Source organism: Perognathus longimembris, chromosome 18 (assembly GCF_023159225.1).
Source record: "Perognathus longimembris pacificus isolate PPM17 chromosome 18, ASM2315922v1, whole genome shotgun sequence".
NCBI classification, from domain to species: domain Eukaryota; kingdom Metazoa; phylum Chordata; class Mammalia; order Rodentia; family Heteromyidae; genus Perognathus; species Perognathus longimembris.
Genome location: NC_063178.1, coordinates 27,626,387 through 27,649,401, shown reverse-complemented (window position 1 = coordinate 27,649,401; position 23,015 = coordinate 27,626,387). Strand labels below are relative to the sequence as shown.

At 36.7% G+C, this 23,015-nt stretch overlaps 1 protein-coding gene and 1 long non-coding RNA gene across 2 annotated transcripts in view; one reads left to right on the top strand and one right to left on the bottom strand.

Annotated features, from left to right (window-relative positions):
- Positions 1-17,551, top strand: part of Plxdc2 (plexin domain containing 2) — a 363,495-nt gene extending 345,944 nt beyond the window's left edge. Inside the window, exon 14 of the mRNA XM_048367888.1 lies at positions 14,331-17,551. Within this exon, the coding sequence (XP_048223845.1) occupies positions 14,331-14,447 (117 nt within the window). The 3' untranslated portion in view covers positions 14,448-17,551. The remainder of the gene's footprint in view (positions 1-14,330) is intronic.
- LOC125367251 lies at positions 38-22,021 on the bottom strand. The gene is made up of 3 exons (XR_007214026.1): positions 21,880-22,021; positions 10,966-10,969; positions 38-49 (listed from the first exon to the last, which is right to left on the bottom strand). It is a non-coding gene; the product is annotated as an uncharacterized LOC125367251 (long non-coding RNA).
- Between the last annotated feature and the right edge of the window lie 994 nt (positions 22,022-23,015).

Below are 23,015 nucleotides of genomic sequence, written 5' to 3'. Positions count from 1 at the left end.
AGATGAGACTCTTATCCTGGCACAATAGCAATAGGATGGCAGGGACCTTCTGAGCTGTTTGCCACACAGATCCCAAGGGCGATTTGTGGCTAACCAGGACTCATGCAGAAGATGACAGAAAAACAAAACAAAACAAAAAACGACAGGTACCTGTGGCTCTTCACTTTACCTGGCAGCCATTAGAGCCGTCAGGAAAGAAAGCAGAGAAAGGAGTCAGGCAAAGATTCAGGGATCACTGCTTGGGAGAAGAATGTATTTATTAAAAGTTTGGTCTCTCACTACACTGCTACTAGATAAGTGAATAATGGAAGTATGGAAGACATGGTCCATAGAATAACCTGGAGAGTAAATAAATATATCATTTCATAGAACTTCACACCTTTTTTTAAAAATCTGGAACCGCACAGTTTTTGTGACTGATTTTTGCCTTGCTCTTAAGCTTCTTTCAATCTTCGAGACAAGGAAGAAAATGATACATGGAAAGTAAATATTTCTTATTTCTCTCCTAAGAGGAAGCAAAAAGAAAATGATCTGTGAGCGAGAAGGAAAAGTTGGGAAGAATCTAACTGAAATAGTTTGACCCCCTCACTAAAGAAGCTGTGTTTTTAGATTCCAACATTCTAGAATTGTAGAAAAAGTAAGAGAAGTGAAAAGGGCTACCTTAAAGAGAGGAATACTGTGCAATTTTTTCCCCTTACTTTCTCCTCTCAAAGGCTTGTGTTTTTTTCCCCTGTGCTAAAGCTTGAATGCTGGGCCACATGCTTGCTAAGCAAGTGCTTTACCCCTATGCGTCTTTTTCCGTTTACTCTGTTTACATTTACTCTGAGGTGGTTTCAACCTAACTTTACACAAGATTGTTTAAAGCCACAATCCTCTTGAGTACCTGGGATTACAGATGTGCATCACTATACATGGTGTTAGATGCTGGAATTTTATTCTGTTCTTCACTAAATGTTTTTGAGAAGCCAGCTGAGGTTCATAAGGATTGCCTTTTCATAGATATCATTACTAAAACAAAATACTTTTTAACGTGTCACCTTTAATGTACACTACTGGTTCATTTATCTTCATTTACATTCTAAACCTTAAAACAGCTTATTTCTAATTTCATGAAATATTTTCTTCTCTTCATTGGGAATGATTATAAAAAATATTGAGTGTCATACACTTCACTGAGCTCTGTGCTTGAATTCCTTCACAATTACCATTCTCTAACAGATTAATTTTAATTACAGAAGGTCACAGAGACAGACAGACAGAAACTCCATCAGGAACTTCGTAATAGATGAAAGAACCTCATGAGTAAATAAGTGCTAACCTGCATGGCTGCAGCTCAGTGAAACATTTCAATACTTGACTTAGGTCATTTAAAAAATCTGACATTGTGTTAGGTATTCTATTCCTTTCTTCTCTTATGCCTTGAAGAGAAGATTACTGTTCTTTCAAAGTCAATTCTTGAGTAATTTCTTTTTTGTGGCTTGTAACTGTTCTCTGTTAAATACATAAACCTTTGTATTTGTAGACTCGGGTTATAGGAATTTTAATTTCAACACTAATTATCGTTTCACACAATAGCAAATTTATTCCATTACAAAATTATTCTTGCCAGCATTTTCAGGTAGCATAATTTTTTCTGGAAGACAAAGAAAGAAAATTGTGTTAATATGTTGATTATTAAAGTATGCTGGGGTTAGAATTATTAGTGATTGTAAGAAAATTAAAATTTGAAATTTGAATTCCAGAGATCAAAAATGTAAGAGTCTAGGGAACAGAAATATAAATGAATTTATTATAAGTAATGCCAGTAATTAAGCTTTAGTAATCCTGTTAGAAATGATTAACCACAATATTTTTGTTTTTTAGCCTGTGGTGCTAGAGATTGAATTCAGGGCCTCATGCTTGCTAGACAAATGCTCTACCACTTGAGCCATGCCTCCTGTCCTTTTGTACATTGATTATTTTCAAGGTTATACCTGGATGTTGTTTTTTATTCTGCTGGCCTGAGCTGTGGTATTCCTACTTGTGCTTCGGGATAGACAAGTGTGTGCCACTACATACAACCATTGACTGCGATGGGGGTCTCATGAAGTTTTATGTCTAGGTTGACCATGAACTGATAATCTCCAATCTCCATTTCCCAAATAGGTAGAGTTCGAGGATTGAGCCACCCTACCCAGCCAATCAAAGCCATTTTTAATTTGAAATGGATCAAGATCATTTTGTTCCACTTTTCTGTGATGATCACTCTAGTAAAAATTTACATGCCACAAATAAAATTCCTTCTAATTTAAAATGAAAGCTGCTTTGTTAAAGATAGCATATAAAGTTGAGTATCAGTGGTGAGTCCTTTCTAATTTGATAAATATATGATTTAGTAAATCTAGGATTGAGAAACTTCTGTAGAAAGGATAACTTTTGGACAGACAAAAAAATTCATGTATTCTTAAAATTACTTTTGAAGCCAGGCACTAGTAATTCATATCAATAATCCTAACTACTCAGTAGGCAGAGAACTGAAAGATTATAGTTCAAAGCCAGCCCAGGCAAAAGAAGTCCATGAGACTTCATATCCAGAATAGACAGAAAAAGAAAAAAAAAACACTTTAGGCATGGAAGCATGCCTAAAGTGGTAGAACACCAGCTGAACAAGCTTGAGCCAGGCAAGTTTGAGGCCATGATTTCAAACCTTATTACAGGGCTGGGGATGTGGCCTAGTGGCAAGAGTGCTTGCCTTGTATACATGAGGCCCTGGGTTCGATTCCCCAGCACCACATATACAGAAAATGGCCAGAAGTGGCGCTGTGGCTCAAGTGGCAGAGTGCTAGCCTTGAGCAAGAAGAAGCCAGGGACACTGCTCAGGCCCTGAGTCCAAGCCCCAGGACTGGCCAAAAAAAGAAAAGAAAAAAAAATCAAACCTTATTAGAGGCAAAAAGAAAATTATGGTTTTTAAAACATTAACTCATTGCAATGTGGCACAGACTTTAAAGGAGTAATGATAATTTTATTAAAAGAAAGTCTTTTATAAAATAAAATGAATTGTTCATATTTATTCAAAAGCATAGTACAAGTGAAAGTTTTAGGTTTTAGTTAGGGCTATTCGTCTCTTACTAGTATACCAGATTTTCTTCTTTTATGTCGTCTTAAAATTAACATCTTACTTTCTTTTATCTCCTGGTTGTAACCTTGGAACATCTAACCCAAATTCAATAACTAGGGGCTGTTCCTCAGTACCACATATACAGAAAAAGCCACAGTGGCATATGGCTCAAGTGGTAGAGTGCTAGCCTTGAGGAAAAAGAAGCCAGAGACAGGGAGTTCAAGCCCTAGGACTGGCAAAAGAAAAATATTCAGTAACTACTAACTAGGCTTGACTCTGGAATAAATATAAGTTTAGCATGAGGGACAAATTTTGATGTGGCAGAGAATGGATAAAGAACATTGAGTTCATAGTGTGTGGTTGTCATCTAAATATGTGGCCTGTCAGGCACAGTGTGGTGTGCAGGTGTAGAGCACTAAGCTGGTGTATGCACAGGGCTTTGGATTCTATTTTAAATGCATTATGTTTTCCTAGTACTAGTGGCTTGTGCCTATAATCCTAGCTATTTAGGAGTCTGAGACATAAGGATCACAGTTCAAAGCCAGTCTGGACAGAAAAGTCTGTAATACTCTTATGTCCAGTTGGCCACCAAAAAGCCAGGAGTAGAGCTGTGGCACAAATGATAGAGTAAAAAGGGTCAGGGTCAGTGCCTAGGTCCTGAGTTCAAGCCCCAGCACTAACACACACACACACACACACACACACACACACACACACACACACACACTGCATTGTGTTTTACTAAGAACAGAATGGTTCTGTGCCCCATGAAGATAGAAGAACATACTCAACCTATGTGATTGGAGGAGAAGGACTAAGAATATTAAAGGCTTGATACTCATGCCAGGCAAGGATGGAGGCAAGGAGAAGTGCTAGCAGAGATAAGCACAGTTTTAATGTACTGCCTACTATTCAGCCCCATCTGTGGAATGAACAGGATTGTGGAGGAGCTGAGTGAAGATACAAATTTGGTGCATTACAAAGAACTTGCACTCACTCCAAGATCTGAAAAAGGAGAAAATGCAAGGTGCCTAGTGAGTTTGAAAACAGGAGACATATATCACATGACAGGGCCCCCTACCAGCAGAAAATGCTAGAATTTGAATATAAATGGAGTAGTTGAGGGACCACCGATATTAGCAGGAATAATAGAGATTAGAACAAGACAATAGAATTAGAAGAAGGAAAAGGTTTCTAAAGTGATGGGGAAGCAATCCATCATATTATTGTGTATGTGGCAGGCATGATTTATTTAGCTTATACTGTGCATCAAGCATTCTGTTTAAAATAGTATATATTTGAGATATACAGCATGCCGTTCAGATAAACACATGTATAGAAAATCATGACTGAATTGGCCATAAAGTTAAGCACAGTTGCTGCGCAACACATTTCATACTGACTTTTTATGTGCTAACATTTAAAACCTACTCTTATAGCAAATTTTCTTCATACAATGCATCTAACTGTAGCCTTGAAGCTATATAGTAATGCTCTAGACTTATTCAATCTGCTTAGCATGTCCTTTGGCCAGTTCCTTTACCTTCTAAACTCACTCCTGTTAACCTCTGTTCTATTCTACGCATTCAACTTTTTAAAAATTATACCTGTAAGTGAGATCAGACAGTTTTTTCCTTTGTGTCTTTGACCTATTTCATGTAGTATAATGTTCATTAGTCCATCCATGTGGATATAAATAGGAATTAGTAGTGTTTGTTTCTTTTGGGAGACAGAATACTATTTCATTGTGTGTGGGTATATGTGGGAGTGTGTTTTCTTAAACACATCTTGCTTATAAATACTTTGTTGTAATATCTTGGTTACGTGACTAATTCAAAAGCCCAGCTTTCAATAGCAATCACAAGTTGCAGCCAAAAAAAAAGATTACAAATACTAAAATATATTGAAGAAATCCTCTTCTCTCCATCCCTCCCCTCTTCTCTTGGGTAACTGTTGATGCATTTTTCCAAATGGCAGGTGAAAGGAAAGGAGAACAAGTGATCATCATAACTCACAAACCAAATCATTGATCCCTGGATATTGTATCATTGGTAGTACAATAAAATAATTGTTTTACACATTCTAATTGGTATGTCTTGGGCATTTTGTGGTTTTTTAAAATTATTTTTTGTTGTCTAAAATGTTGTAAATCGTTTTACTTTGAGAACTATAAGCTGTTGCATGCAATACTATTTCAGTGACTATGTGCATCTTTGGTCACAGTAGGGATGGATTGTACTCTCAATGGAGCTTCCACAGAAATCAGAGACAGCCCTGAGTCTTACAGGATGTTCTAAGCTGCATCTCTTAATTCCTCTTTAATCCATCCTCAAAAATCACATTTTCCTTAGATTTTATTTCCCTGCCATGCTAATATTATATTGTTTCCTATGTCATAAATCATCATTTTTTCTCACTGTATGAATTGACTTGACCAAAGATAGTACATACTAAAATTTGAAATATAAATTAAATTTCTAAGATATCAAGATTCACCATTTGGGATGCCCATCTTTTAATATGGAAGCTTAACTAGTTTTTCTAAATACTATCATTTCTATTTCACTTAAATGTACATAAAATAAAATGACACTCTGATATTCAGGTTGTATGTGAAGGTCTTTGTTCTAGTTTGAAAGATAAGCATCATTCTAAATCTTCAAATGAAGTGTTCAGTTTGGGTGCACACACTACTCTATGGAGCCATTTCCTAATTGTGTAATTAAAATGTTCATTAAAGCCCACAACTACTTTAGGATAGAAAATAACTTTCTATTTACCATCCTTAAGGTCAGAGCTGGTGAGAGTCTAACCTTTCAACTGTCTTTGACTTCTCTCAGAAACAAACTGCAGCTCCTCACAGGAATGAGAACCATGCCCTGAGGAACACAGCCAGGCTGATTGTTGTGGAAACAGTACTAACTCACATCTGACTTTTACTAGAACACTTACGACCAGAACAGCTTCGTCTTGTCTATGAGCCCAGTCACTGTACAATGGTGATTTGGCTTGTTTTCACACCCAGTGCAGGTCATTTTCTTCAGAGTAAATTGCCTTTCTAATAGCAAATTACTACTTAATTTTAGGAGAAAACAACAACTAGAAACCCCTCAGAAGGAAGTTAAGAGAGTATATCCCTGTGTGTGAAGATGGATGATGAACACTGGGCTTGGGCCTTGGCAGGGAAAAGATCTATGGCTAGCTTAAGAACCATCAGGAGGAAGATAGAATTTAGAGATTTGTCTTTGACGGTCTGTCAATCAGTTGTCCTTAATTCTCATTACCCTCCAATGAGATCAGTGAATATAGCTGTTCTAAAGTGAGATCTCAAGAAATTAAATAGTTTCAAAGTCTCCTAGAGTTTGTTAGTCATAAGGACAAGATGGGGGTGGGAGTGTCCCTTAATCATTGTGATGATAAAGACATGGAACTTAAAATACTAATGTTCTGTTATAAGTGGAAATCATCTTAGGGACCTATTAGAGTTTGTTCATTTGGTAGTATTTCTAGATATGTTTGGTTTACTTTCTTTTCCTCTCTAACTAGTGAATTTTTATTCATTCTGTTTCCCACCATTTTTGGTATGGAAATATTTATCTTATTTTTCCATAGTTTCTTTTCCTCTGGCATGGTTAAACACAAAAATTTTACTAGACTCTCTTGTCTGGCCCTTGAATAATTTTCAGATCCTTTTGCAATTCCTGGAAATAATGAAGTACTACAGAGGAAGCAAGTGTTGCTAGTAGGCTTGTTCCAGGTGTCAGCCCTCTTTGGTACTCCATTGTAGTGGATATTTCAGAGTTCAAAAGCTTCTGACACTAGTCTCTGGGATATTCAGAGAGAAATGGACATGTTTACATACTCTGCATATATGTAACTACAAAAACAATCACAATGTACATTGATAAATGGCCAGAGATATTGATAAAGCAATAGGAAATGGCTGAGGCAATACAGGAGAATGAAAAGAGACTTCTTAGCTATAGGTGGAGATCTGAGAAGTTGTCCCAGAAATACTGTGAAATGAGTATCATTTGTCTAATGTGACAATGTGATGGGTCGATGGCATTCTAGATTGTCAGAAAGACCCCGGGCAAAGCCTACCGTTGAGAAGTGATGGCATGTGAGCAGGAAACAGAGAGAAGACAGTGGCTGCTTCTTAACCTTTACTTGGTCCATGGCTTACCAAAGAACTTTAAAAAAAAGTGTATACCTGCCCAGGCCCCACCATGATTCAGAGTCAGGTCCTATAGTGGACCTTAGTATCAGTTACCTTTTTTGTTTTTTGTTTTTGTTTTTGTTGGTTGTTATGTGTTCTTTTTGTATATTTTCAAAAATTATCCATAAGTAGTTGTAGAAAGGGGCTTCTGTTCAACATGTCAGTTTGTTATACTGGTGAGTGTCATCCCTTTCATCCTCCTCATCTATCTCTTCCAACCCCACCCATTCCCTCAATGTTCCTCATTCCATTTTGCATGTTTACATGGAATGTTATGATTGTATTACCCCATCTCTTTCTGTTCCATTCATCCACCTCTTGATCTTACCTCCCTCCTCACCCTCCCCCAACACTAAAAGTCCCAGTCTCCTGATATTCATGTTGTTAAACTGCAAGTTAGTTAGTTATTCAGACTTTTGGAATTGTCCCCGGTACATGCCATAATTTAGTTAATATAAGGAGGTGTTTTTTGCATATCAGCACATAGCCCTGTATATGTTGACATATATATTTATAATTTAGATCAAACTTCCACAAAGGAGAGAAAAATGCATGTCTCTTTTTTAATCTCTCAAGAGATTAAAGAGTGAACAGTGGAAGAAAATAATAGACCTAGAAGTGTTTGAGATATATGATAAAAAAGAAAAACCAACCTATTTTTTCAGCCGGACATCAGCGGCTCCTTCCAGTAATCCTAGTTACTCAGGAAACTGAGATCTTAAGGGAAAATGATACAAAGCTACCCTAGTCAGAAAGAGACTCCATTTCCAATGAGCACCAACATATTGGACTGGAGTTGTAGAATGTCACCTACGCAAGTCAAATGAGAGCAAAGGACTGAGTTCAAGCCCTGGAACCAGAAAAAAAAAAGTGTTTCTTCCCAAATTAAACAATCTGTACTTAATGTTGCTGACAGTGGAAAAATCAACTACTTCATCTTTTGAATGCTTTAGCTTTTCAGAAAAGCACATGAATTATATCTATTTTGCTCATCCCAGTAGAAGGTTGCTCTAGGCCTGTGTTGGACTTGCCAATGATGGTATACCTTAGCCCTTCAGGATCATCATAGGGTAGTTCCAGAATGAAGACAAGTGCCACATGAGGAAGAACTGAAATAGGACTAGCAGAAAATCCATCAAAGAACCCTCAAAAACCTTCATTTCATACAAAAATTAGGTCTTAAAATTTGGAGCTGCACCAGAAGATAGATGAATCATTTATATTATAAAATTTAATCTGTGACCCAGTTACTGGTACAAACAGGAGTAATTATTTTCATTACATTGCAAGTTTGACTGATTCGGGTCTAAGTACGTTGTTTTCCCTATAGATAGAATTGCCAAATGAAACACAGGACACTTGGAGACATTTAAATTTCAAATAAAAATGAGTCATTTTTAAGTAAAAATATATTGCATTAAAGATAGTTTTTAAAAATCATTTATCTACGTGCAATTCAATTTTAAATGGTGTTTTCTACATTTATTTACTAAATCTAGCTGCCCAGCCTTATAACCTATTCATATAAAATATTCAGCACCAAAAATAAGGAAAATAGAAAATGACATATTTTTCAAGTATAAATTATATGTATCTAAGTCATTGTCTATTGTTTATATATATACATATGCATATATATTATATATATATATATATATGAAACCTGTGTTTAGCTTTCACCAAGGTCTATCCTCACACAGACACAGGAAGGTTGAATTCAGTCCTGCTCATAGCACTTGATTTTGGAGAAGCATTACCCTTGCCTTACCCAAGCATTACCCTTGGCCTGTGTTGTGTGGCCAAACTCTTTTTGTATCCCTAAGCACTAGTAGAAAGGCAGAGTTCCAGGCTTACCCTGATTCACTGAAGGAGAGAGACTGCAGAGGGACAGAATTCCCTGTACTTGGCAGGCATAGTCTAGGTGGAGAAACACATGTAGTCCCATAGCTTGCAAAAAAAGAAGAAGAAGAAGAAGAAGAAGAAGAAGAAGAAGAAGAAGAAGAAGAAGAAGAAGAAGAAGAAGAAGAAGAAGAAGAAGAAGGAGAAGAAGAAGAAGAAGAAGAAGAAATGCTTTAAGAAAGCATCCATAAGCTCCCTGAGGAGGGGGCAGCTTATGTAATCAGGAATATTGCCAGCACAACTGAAGAAGACCTGACTTGGGTGATTGATTTTCTTTGGGCTTCAAGGCAATGTTGTATTCAACAGAGAGAGAGAGAGAGAGAGAGAGAGAGAGAGAGAGAGAGAGTCTATAACTAAAAAAATTTTAAGTAGAAATTGGGGTTGTCTGAGAGAGGAGTGGACTCTTGTTCATCTTGTTCATTTCATTTTCCAAATAAGAAAAAGACATGTGATTTTGTCCAAGTCTTCTGTTGGGAGGGGATTTCCATCCACTTTCCACTTCCTCTCTGCTCATTTAGGAAAGTAAAACACAAAGCAGGATTTCCAGATCAGCTGCTTGTCAAAGGCCATCATGCACCACAGGTGTCATCTGTCTCTCTTAAATTTGGAAACTATCCCTTCTACTTCTAAGTGCTTGTCTCCCACTTCCTTTCAAGAGCTCAATAACCTAACACAAAACTCTGTTTTCTCTCCACACTGGAAGACACATCTCCAGCTGCAGTGTGTGTGTGTGTGTGTGTGTGTGTGTGTGTGTGTGTGTGTGTGTGTGTGTGTCTGTTAATGATCTTGCCACAGACCACTGAGACAGACCTGGATGACTGTTCAATGAGTAGAACTGAAGGAGCAATTAGAGAGAATTCCTGCTCGCATGACCTACCACTAGTGTCAACATAGCAACAGCAACACTATTTTTTTCTTCTGAGTGTGATTAATCACACAAATAATTCTCAGAAATGAAATTAAAATTCGCCCACGCATCACACCCCATTAGGATTTCAAGCATTACACCCTGGATCTCTGCAGAAAATTAACCTTACTGTCTGATTTAAATTCTGCAGTTTGTCCACATACATCCTGTTATGCTAGCCAGTGACCTCATGACCTTTGTCAGTTTTCTGGAACAACCTGAATTCACTGTTCTAAAATGATCACAGATTTGGAAATGTCTACACCCCAAGAAAAAAAGTTCAGTATATCCCTTTTTTGATATGCCAAGCTCATGTCAGGCTGGAATGATATTGAGAGCTCCTGTGCCCATGGATTCCTAGGATCTTTTCATGAAAACAAAATAATCTTTTGAGCATCTTCAACATCATAGTTTCCTATTTTTTTTTTTCATTTATCCAGACCTCTCTGAATAGCATCAGACTGATACTGAAACACAATTTCAGTTAGGATTAATTGTTTTGTAATTTTCTCTTAAGTTTAGGAATTGTAAACGTTAATCAAATGAAGCATGTGTGGCAAGCATAGGACCTACAACACGGAAGATTTGCTGTTTCTTTTTAGTGTAGGTGGTAGTGGTGTTGAAACTTCAGGGCTTCATGCTTGCTAGACAGGTATTCTAGTCCTTCTTGGCTTTAGTTATTTTCAAGTAAGGAGTTGAGATCCCATGTAGGACTACCTCAGATCATGATCTTCCTATCTACAGCTGGAATCGCAGGCATGCACCACCATACCCAGCTTTGTAATAGCGATGCAAAAATCGCCCTGATTTTTTTTTTTTTTTGCGTAAACTGGCCTCAGTAACCATCCTCTTGACCCCTTGTCTTTATTTCTTTCATTGTAGTCTCTCCAATTTTAAAGTCAATTGTCAAAGACAAACAAAAACAAAGATCCAGAGATGTCAAAGGACAGATGAGATACCATGTTAAAGATGAAGGAAAAAAAGGCTCCAAAACACTGAATGAGTTCTTCACAATCACATAATTTTTAGTGGTGTGGAATAATGTTTTTATTCCATTGTGAACATATTTTATAACTAAAGCAGAACTTTGGTGCAGTTGTTACATTTATTTGACAGTTTTTAAGGCTCAGTAAGTCAAGGAATTACAAAAGAATGTAAAATAATATCAAAAATGTTAAAGTCCAGTCACACTATATTATAATAGTTTTCATTACAGGCTGACTAGCCCAAAATACTTGAGATCAGAAGTGTTTTCAGACTTACAATGTTTTGGGATCTTGAAATATTTTCAGATACCTCAAGAGAAATCTTGGGACAGGATACACATCTAAACGCAAAAATTATTTGTTTCACATTTACCTTTCACCTATAATCTAGAGGTACTTCAGTAAAATGCTTTTAATAATTCCATTTGTGTAGCCAACTTTTGTAGTATGGAATTTTTCTTTTGTGCAATTGTATCTGTCTTCCAGTGATTTCAGAATCTGGAACATTTGCAATTTCAGCTTTTCAGATTAGGACATGAGATAATCAACCTGTATAAATTTTAAGATATTATCCTGAAAAATGCCTTTTCTTTCCAGTAAGTCAAAACTATAGCAGTAGGTACAATATGTGCATTTTTCCTGAAGTAAAAAAGCAATCTTTAATAGTTTTGGAGCTGTGTTATGCCTATTATGTTGTGTTTACCTGGCATGTGGCCCAGGCACTATGTAAGGCCTATGAAATCATTTGGTATGTGACAGGATAGACATATATGTTTCTCATTGGCTGCCCCATTCTATCTGCCTGTCTTAATAATTTTGTATGGCCCAGGACTGATATTCTAAAAATCCAAATGTTCCTTGCTGGTATAAAGATTCCCCATCCCTTAGGGTGTGTGTGTGTGTGTGTGTGTGTGTGTGTGTGTGCATTTCCAAATTATGAGTGACAGCTGGCATCTCTAGGCATTTTATATCATACTGACTATTTCTATGCCTTTTAGTGAATAATGAATCAAGGAAAGTTATCTTTAAGTATATGTACATAATTACTGAAAAAACATTTGTATTAAGAGAGGATGATTCACTGTCCACAGTATATTTGTACTCTATTCGAGGCCTTCTAGGATGAGTTCACAAAGTACACAGCGAATAGTGTCAGCAGTCCTTCAAACTTCTCACCTAAGCCAAATTGAGGAACTTAGTCATCTGACTTACAAGAAGGTTCAAGTAACTAATTGTGTCATATGTTGAAGACATACATAACAATAAAATGTTGTTCACAAATGTTGGATGACTTGTGCATAAACCATGGAATTTTAGAAATACCATTTTAAGCTTGACTCTGTCATCTGCTACCCTTGGAGTTTTTTAGGAAATGTTGAGCTGCCAGTAGGAAAAGCATGAAGCACAATCAAACAGTGAAGAAGTTCATAAAGTGTAACTTTCACAAGCACATTATGAATATGCTTGTCCTTGCCCCTCCTTGGAAATGGTTAGCTACCTACAGCATTGTGTCTTCTTAAGTACTGGCTGCTCCACACAGGCCACATTTGACTTTGGAAATGTAAAGATACAAAGCAAAAGCATAATGTTTGCCTGGGAGAGTTGGGCTTTGGAGAAATCCAGAGATGGAATTATGGAGGCCAAAATTGGAATGATGATATGAATACCACAGTGTGAAACCTATCTTGTTTTGTTTTGTTTTTTGCCAGTCCTGGGGCTTTAACTCAGGGCCTGAGCACTGTCCCTGGCTTCTTTTTTTGCTCAAGGCTAGCACTCTACCATTTGAGCCACAGTGCCACTTCTGGCTTTTTCTATATATGTGGTGCTGAGGAATCGAACCCAGGGCTTCATGTATACAAGGCGAGCACTTCACCACCAGGCCATATGCCCAGCCCCGGGACCAGTATTACTTTGAGTTACAGCATGTATCCACTGGTGATGGTCTTTTGCCCTACCAAAGGCCCACAATTTCACTTTATGGTCCTCTCCTTAGTTTGAATTCATTCTTCTGGACAATACAGAGCCTTTGATGCCTTTTACCTCATGAGACTTGATCAGCTAATCAGCATTTGACATTCTGATCACACATTATAGACACCACACATAGTATTAAGAGTAAGAAGAATGTATTTACCTTAATGGGCATTTTTCTCAAAGTGCAGAACTCATAATCATCATGACATTGTGTAAAAGCCTTCTCCCATATCCACTAATCAATCACCTGGGCACACCACTGGCAAATCTATCAAGACACCAAATGCTTGGATATGCAAATTGACATCTAACCTTTTTTTTTGCATTAAAATTCCTTAGATAGGAATAAACTTCTTTCAATATTTATTGCCTTATTTATCCCCAAATCACAGGCACTTTGATAAATGAAGTAATCGTTTCCAATGTCACTGTGGCAGTGAAATGCATTTTAGTGTCTTTTGCTCCCACAACTTCATAATTCATCTCAGTACATCTATTTCCAAGCCACGGAAGATTTGTTTGATAGACAGGATGCTGGGGGGTGGGGTATGCTTCATTTTTTGTTCATTCAAGTAGCATTTCAGGACCAGAGTCATCTAGCCAATATTTTACTTCATAGGTTCCAAATTATCCATACCCTCAATTAAGGATTCCATTTTTAGAATATGCCACTTTAAATTTTCAAGTAAAAAAGGCCTCAAAGAAGTATGGATGTGTTATTAAACAATTTCTTAAGATATTAAGGGATATTTCTTGGCACTTATTTACTAGGAGGTCCATCAGCAAACTAAAAAGCACACGGGTAGGACTTGTGTAAGGTTATACACAATTGCATTTTTTATTGCATTTAGCAAAATGAAGTAATAGCAATATAGACTTCTAGAGAGGAGAAATGTCAGTGGCTATGTGTGTTTTCTTTTTAAAGATTTCACTTTTACCTAGTTGTATTTGGGCACTTTTGCCATGAATGTGCCTAAGGATGGAACCTTGCCTTTAAGAAACTTGTAGCTCCCAAATGAACTTCCACCGGCTGAAGGGATATTAAAGCCACCGTACAGATTCAAGTGCAGGCCTTGAGAGTGTACAGAAAGGAACATGTATTGATTCCAACTTTCCTGGGATTAAGACATCATTTAACCTATTTGCTACATTTAATTGAGAAGCTATTCCAGAATAATGGGCAAAAATATTTTCCTGATGAGAATGTCTCACCCCAACACTCATTACTTTTTGCATTTTCTGTTTTAGAGACGTCCAAGCCGATGGCCTGCGATGAAGTTTCGAAGAGGTTCAGGTCATCCTGCCTATGCTGAAGTTGAACCAGTTGGAGAGAAAGAAGGTTTTATTGTATCAGAGCAGTGCTAAAATTTCTAAGACAGACTAGCACCAGTACTGGCTTACAGGTGTTAAGACTAAAATTTGCTTATATCTTGAACACACACACACACACACACACACACACACACACACACACACACACACACCTAAGCTGCTATAGCCTGAAGGAAAAAAGATTTCTGGACACACCCAATTCAGGAAGGGTAAAAGATACACTAACTCTTGTACAAGACATCATGTACACTAAACATAAAATTCCCTAATGGGATGACATCCAGAGTTCACTTGGAATATCTCCTTTGGACTTAGCAGAAATATGACAAGATTAAAATGCTTTTGGCTTTAGGTGCAGGGCTACAAAGGAACTGAGAGAAAAATAATAATAATAATAAAGCTTTAGTTCACAAGGGATCTACAACCTTTGGTTCAAATGTTCTTCTCTGAGGTCTCAAAGATAACCATGTTCCAAAGGCTGGAACTCTTTCTCTTGAAAGAGTACTGATGACGTTTCGAAATTACTGAGCATAGCTCATATGGGAACAAAACCAAACCCAAGCTAAGAGCTTTTCTATCTTTTCTAAACAGACCTGTGGCAAAAGGAGCTTGGTTTTCTACTCTTGATCCAGATGCTGCAACAAGTTGATTACTTTATGGGACGAATCTTTCATCTGCACAGGAGATTTAAACTATGCGTATTTCTTCCTTGATAATGAATGTCCCTTCTGAGGCCTGTGACAAACTTTCCTAGCTTTTAGCTAAGAGATAAGAAGGAGAAAGTAACAGAGGAGGCTTTCATACTCCTGCCTCAGCACTGATTTGTTTTAAGAAGTATTACCTCTTATTTCCCATCTATTAAATACTACCAAGCCAACCATCACTCTTGGCTGATGGAAATAACAGGAAATAATCAAGAGTTCCTTGATCATTTTTGAGACAAAACTGTTAAGGGACATTATAGTTGCTGTTTTTTTTTTTTTAAGTTTTGCAATTTCTGTAAGCAAAGCCCATTTCATTGTGGATTCCTGTCTAACAAGCCATTCAAGTCAGCATATTCCTGATGACAGAAGAAATGAATGAACCCTGCTGAACCATACAATAATTTTCTTTAAAGCACATAATAGTTACATAAAAAATATATAAATATATTTTTGTTTATAACTAACACAAGGCAGGCTCTTGTGACTGTTAAGAGTGCATTTTGTCATTGTGACAACACAAATGCAAGATATATCACTGCATTGCTTCCATAGAGTTGTAAAATAATCTTTAATGGTAGAATATTTTTATGTCATTTAGCAAAGATGGTTCAATTAGATGCAACATCCATTATTGTCCTGCCTTATTTGATCCACTCTTCCACTCCTACCAACCCCTTCCTTCTTTAGTTCAAGGAAGAACATGCAAAAGACTCTGAAGATGGAACTACTGTTGGCCAGCTAATCAAGTTTTGAAAATTTCACTACACATGAAGAAAGGAAAGGTTTTGTTGAGAAGGAAAGTAGTTAATGCTTATACATACCACCTAGTATTTAAATTCAGACATGGTGTGTACAATTTCATCAACATTCTGACCCCATTTTTATATTCTGTGCCAAGAAACTGTTGGCTCAGTGTTTGCAGATCTCAAAAAGGAGAGAGGTCTCAAAAGTAGCGCCTTACTAACTGTGTAGAATTTGCACACAATGTCTGTATTAGACGGCATCCGTGAACTAACAAGAGTATCAGCGCTACAACTGTCTGACATAAACAAGTGCTGTTTTCTGCTATAGGTTTTTTGGGGTTTTTGGGGTTTTTTTGTTATTTTGCTTTACATTTTTAAATGTCTGGTGAACAGTAACTTTTTCTCTAGCCTATTTCTTTAATAACAGCAAAATTGAAAATATAGGTGATAGGAGAATGTGAGAATAATATTGGCTGTAGCTATATTCAGTTTATATGATAGAGCCCAACTTGTAGAATAGGTTTGGTCAGATAGCAATAACTAAATGACTCACCAATGTAACTGATACAACTGCTCTTGTACAGATACATAAGGGACACCAGGACAACTTCTTTTGGGGATCAGATGATGCTTTGCCATAGGCTTTGGCAGTGGGTATGACTTCCAACAGTAAATGATTAGCACTGAGAGGGATGTCTGCATACCTATCTGACTCTTTGCACAACTCCTTTATAAAATCATGTTATCTTTCTGTGCTTCAGAGCTCATCTTCCATTTCCAATTCAAACAAATTGGTAATTCCTTTGAAATAAATAAATATATAAATGAACAACCCTGAATTCTTCAGTGAAACATAGCACTGAGTAATAAAAGAATATTTTTCTGGAAAGTTGGATGAGTTTCCTAAGGGAGTTAAGATGAAAGGAAGTGAGACAGCTCGGTTGTCTATACAACGGTGAATCGTTGACTCAGTCCTTTTCTTTTCATGAAACTTGCCTTCTCTTTGTACCTTCTGATTTGTTCTTGGAGCCCATTTGGTGGAAAGAAGGGCAAGCACACACTTTCTGGGTTTTTCAGAATGATCACCAATGCTTTGGGCTTTATACTTATTGTGTCTTAAAGAGGGCATTATAAGTGTGCAGGTCTCTGTGTGCTGTGGCCATTGAGAAAGTTTAATAACGACAATTTTAAAATAACACAGGGAAAACACTTAAACTTTAGAGAAATCAGGTAAATGGTGCTATAGAGGAATATACTAATTTCACCTTATTTATATAAAAAGGAATAATTAGTTTAATAAAGATATTTAAAAGCCAAGAACAATACCTCAAGCCAACCAGATTGTATGGACCATCATATCTGTTTTTGAAATATTTTGACATTAAGATATGCCAACAAATAGAACTTAAGATAAATGACAAGGTATTGTTCACAATTTTTACTTTGGTTTGGGGCACTGAGGGAATTTGCTAACCCTACACACATATTATCTGGAATGGTGCTGTCCAATATTATATCCACTAACCAGCTGGGGCTAGTAACTTGGAGGGGACCCATAAAGCAATGACAGGAATATCAGGTGACATAGCTTTGAGTCTCCATTATGTCATCTTGGGGAAATCACATCAACTTCCATGACACTCCATTTGCAATTTTGGAAAATAAAAATATTTTTTTCCTGTCTTCTTCCAAGATTATTATGCAGACTGATTAAATGTGTCGACGTACAGATTATTGAACTCCTAGTCAATGCAATGCATATAAAGCACATCTAAAGGTCCCGTGCATCAATCCAAAAGGCAATCAAAGATGATCAATTCAAAACCTTCTTGAGAAAGTGTCAAAGGAGAATGCCGTCCGAGCACACAGTGAAATTGCTTAAATTCCTTTTGCCCAAGTCTAAATTTGTTGCACAGGACAACCATCCAAATTAGTTCTCCTCTTCCTGGCCCAAATTAACTACAAGCATTCTTCACCTGGCTGGGTTCTTTGTTATGTAGAGTTACTTAATTTCCCTAGTACCTTTGATTTCTCATTTTATTCTTTATGACAAAAGAAACCTCAGAGCTGACAGAAGGGTTTTTTTTGGAAGTTAGTACTGTAACATAAATAATTTCATTTTATTTGCTCCCTGCAACACACATGTAAGGGACTATATAACATTATAGTATAAACTTATGTACAACTTAATTTTAAAAGTAAAATCTTGTAAACTCAGACACTAAAAGGAATAAAATTACTTCAATTTATGCAAATATTCAGATAATACATAGTCTCAAATTGGCATAATTATCTAGTTTTTTGGCAAAAAAAAAATCTATCCTGTTATTTCTTCTCAAAGAGCCATAAATTAGTAATGCCCCTTGCATCTGTGGCCTATGAAAAGTTTTGCTAAAATCCATTCTGTGATTAAATGAACTTTCATAAGAAATGAACATTTAACATTAACTCAAAGTGATTTCCATGGTTTGTTTTTTCCCCTCTTGTGAAATATTCTTCTCTGAATTCCTTCAGTTGTTTTCCAGATGTTTTAGTATAACACACTTCCCCAATTCCAATAGATAGGTCCTGCTTTTATCTCCCAAGCCTTCATCTCACTTTAAACATCCAATGATAAGAGACTAATGGAAGGGTTTTTTTTCCCACCGAATCTGTTGATTTTACAGCTAAGAAAGCTAGAACCCAAAGAGACAGAGCAATTTTCCTACGATTAAAACTGGATCATACACTTCTCACTAATTATTTTTGTTCCATTTTTTTGTTGGCCAACCAAGAAGCTTAAAAAAAGGCTTAGTCCATATCAACATTACCTTTATTTAATGAATGAGTTCTGAGCTCTATTCAGTAATATAGTTCAGCAGACTCATCTTCCTGTCTTCCTATTTCTGGCTTAAGAAAGCTGTTATTTGAATATCAATGATTTCATGGTTTAGCTACTACTGGGTCTTTATTTGGTTTGCATATCACTTCTCTTACTTCCCCATCTGTGCCCATCCAAGTTAGCATTGCTATTTATTTTTGTCATTGAAAACCTTTCTGCCTCTACTTCATTTCTTCCCAGATATACTGGCAAGCTAATGTTGTTCATTGAAGAATTTCCTACCTCACATATTTCTAAACCTTTTATTTGATTTCAACTATTTAGACATTTTTTGTCCCTAGTAGGTATTATGAGACAGCTTCTGAGTTCAGTGATAGTACTTTCTGTATGTTCATATTGCATTTTTTATAGTTCAGGTTACATGCTGCTTCAATTCACTTAATTATTGAGCATCTACTGAAATCAAGTTACTCTAGAGGATGTTGTAGCATACAGTGATAAGTACATGTAAACAGTTCTGGCAAGTGAACTGATCATCATAAGACAATAAAATGCTCACACACAACTTTTCAAATAGGAAAGATTTATTATCATTTTCACTTTAGCTGTGTGTGGTTAAGTCATGTGTTATACCTCCTCAGATTTCTTCAACCTCTGCCCCATTGATGTCTTCAGACTGACAAGTCTTCATTGGGTAGGGGAAGGGCTTGTGTACATTAGGCAGTTTCATGGCTCGTTTTGTCTAGATAGTAGCATGTCCAAAGTGGAAAGGAGGTGAGAGATTGGCTAAACTATCCCCTGGTTAAAACCACTGTGATCTATTGACCAAATATTTTATGTCGATTTAAAAAAATATTCTCCATCATGTGTAGGCCTTTATTCATAGCAAGATTTTGAATTATGAACTTTTCTATTTGGCAGCAACACAGTTCAACCACACACATCATCCTCTGCGTTTCTCCATCTCTCAGTCTAGCAAATCGATCGAGGAAACTTGAGACTTGATTGTTCTACAGCTATAAATGATGCTACTGCTTAATTACACTTAATTGTGCTGCAACCACTGTGGTGGGCACTAACTGAATCTTTCCATCCGGTATGAATGAATACAAAAATACTGAATGAAGTCAGTCAACTTCCCATTTGCTTGAGGATTAACTATTGTCATTTCACCCTCTGCAAATCTTTTTTTTTCTATTTGCTTTAATATGTACATTGAAGTTAAAGATGACTCTCTAATTTTAAGCAGACCTGGATAACCTTTTTAGTTCTATTATTAATTTCTCAATTTTCTTGTTTGCATCATCAGGATATTTTACTTTTTAACTACCTAATCAACTGTGGGTTTAAAGCAGTAAAGATGATGGTGATCATTTTTAATGGTATATTTTTATGAGGGGGGAACCGTGCCCCAAGTAATTGAAACTGGGTATTTCAGTATTGGAAAGTTTAAGTCTGTCAATCCAAAGTTTGTAGTCACTTGATGTGCCTTATTTTAGATGTCCTTGGCAGCTCAGAGATTTCCTATGACTAACTTCAAATCTACTAGTTTTTACATGCATCTATTTTGCACCAATTAGAAAACATGCTGGAGTTACAAAGAAACAGCTCATTAAGAGAATTCTAGAATAAATGGCAAACTAAAACTAGAACACCAGACCTCCCTTTACTCTTTTAGCTAAAAGTCCCAACCCAGACTTGGAAAACATTCATAATTATTTATTAATATGGACACGTGATTAAAACTGTAAAGCTATAGATTAAAATCTATAGCTACAGAATACCCATGGAAAGCCCTCGTAGTTTAGTCACGAACACTGAAAACTCTAACTTAGTAAACCTCCAAATGTATATTTGACTTTCTGTTGTGCTACAAATCAGACTCGGTAGTGTTACTTCTTAAGACTTTTAAATGGGCTAAACATCTAGTTTCTACTTAAATTATTACCTGGTGTAGTGTTGGCTCCACTAGTCTCCATTGTTTTCACAGTGATTGTTGAAAGGAAGCAAGATGATCATTATTAAAGTAAAATCACATATTTTTGAGTGAATTGTTCACAAAGTTTATGCAAGTCATTCTTGTATTCTCTATAGTGCATTTACTATGAATGACCAAATTACCAAATTATGTATGCTGGAAGAAAATACTTAAAACTTGCTGTTGGGAGTTCATTTTTAGCTTATTGTCAACATTTATTTTAAGATAAAAGTCTTAAAAATCATTAAATGCAAATCACAAGCTGGTACTCATTTTTATCTAATCTAATATTTATTGACCTTTGAGAATTACTAAAAAAAAATCCCTTCCTAATGGAATAAAGTAAACTTTTTTTACTTGGTAGAGAGTGATATTATATTCAATTTTATCCCAATGGAAAGACCTCAATGATTTCTATCTAATCCATTAGGATGTGGATTATTTTTCCTTTTGTGATAGGGTCTCCCTATGTAGTACAAACTAGCCTTGAAGTTGCTATGTTGCCCATGCTGGTTTCCAATTCATAATCTTACCATATCAGCCTCCCAAAATTCTGGGATTAGATGAGTACACTACCATACCCAGGGTGCAGTTTGGATTTTTAACAGCAGTTTCTATTTTCTCTAGCATCGTAGAAATATATATTCACGATGAAGTTGAGATGTCACTGACCAATCATACAGCTGTAGGCTTTTGAGGCCAATCAAATGCATAGCATGAAACTAAATGGAGCAGTGGCTACACTGGGAGTGGTGTAAACCTGGCAGTGGAGTGGATAGAGATGGTTTCGTTTGGGGGAAAATTATAAAGATCTAAATGTCCCATCAGGCAGTTTTTTTTTTTTCCTTCTTCAGAGTAGTGTTCAGATAAATAGTCTATGAGGATCAGCTCAAATTTAGGTCATTCAGATACTAGAATGCAGATTTTGCAAGAGATGCTAGGAGATAAGTGATATACACAAAGTATAGGAAGTCCAACTAGTATGAAACATAGCCATCATTCCAACCTTTACGGGACCAACTTTAACCCTGCTGTAGGAAACTGAACAATGACAGCCAGGCAATGACCTCAAACAGACTGCATTTGTATCCTCCTCACTTTAAAGTCAGGACTATGTTCTTTGGTTTCCATTTATCATTGACCATGACCCAGCCAACTATCCAAAGGCAAAAATGTAAAATCAAAATAACTTTCCTGAGGAATAGCTAAGAAAGGAGACCTTTATCTGGGGTGCCAGAACTTGAGATGTCTGTGAAGTGTAGCTTTCTCAAGACACAATCCCTCCCTCTTGCTATTACTCTAACCATTGTGTGGGGTATCTATACAACCATTTGAAAGGTAGACTGAACCAAGATATGCTCAAATGGTCATATTTACAGCAAAAAAAAAAAATCACAGCTCAAATGTCTTCTACCAAGCTTTCCTGAAAATAACATTAATAGATATCTGAGCTTCCCTTGCAAAAAATTGCTCTACAGAAATCAAAATGTCTTTAGCCATCAACATCTTGTGTATTACTGTAATTCAGTCTCAGTGCCCTTGGCTGAGAAACTGGACACGTCTTTTCATTGGTTGGTCAAAACAAATCTCGCATTTGCTTGATTTGAAGCATTTGGACAGAGCCTGGGAAGTACATTATTTCCAAGGGGGGAAATAAATAGAGAGTGAGCCTCTTTTGCACGCCAGCTGGGATCATGGGAACTTCCAATGCCAGGAATTTACTACTGTTTCTGGTAATTCTGCTTGTAGTTATTTGACATGTTGAAGGGTAAAAAGAGAAAAAGTTGAGCACTTGGGGAAGTGTGGGGAGAGGGAGCTTGCTGTCTGTGTTTCCTGCCAATTTCACCAGTGCACAGAATATCTGTAATGCATTTTGAAGTGGGCATAATTGTACCCTTTGTCAGAAGCACAAAGCTCACTATGGTGCTGCTTAAAGAGAACACTGAGGAAAATCTGACCCTGGAAATCCAGTCAACCTCAAACAAAAGGCAAGATTGTGTGGAGGGAGCTTTGCCCATTCCCGGGACATTTCTCACTGCTTCCCAAAGCCTTGTATGTCCAATCAAGAACATGTCTTTCAGGTGAAAATTAATTTTTCAAGGGGATATTTTTCCTCCAAAATAAAGAAAAACCAATTAGCACAAGGCTTGGAAAATTGAGCAGGCTGAATTCCTTCCAGTCCTCAGACCATCTTTCCTATGGCCTCTTGTCATGTCAATAAGATGTCCCAAGCCTAACTTCCTGTCAGGCTAAGATTACATTCACAGTGTTCACAATGACATGAGGTTGGACTTATTTGAACCTGTAAATTTAAGAGCAAGTGTATCTGAATTTGCACTGAGTATGTTTGAGAGA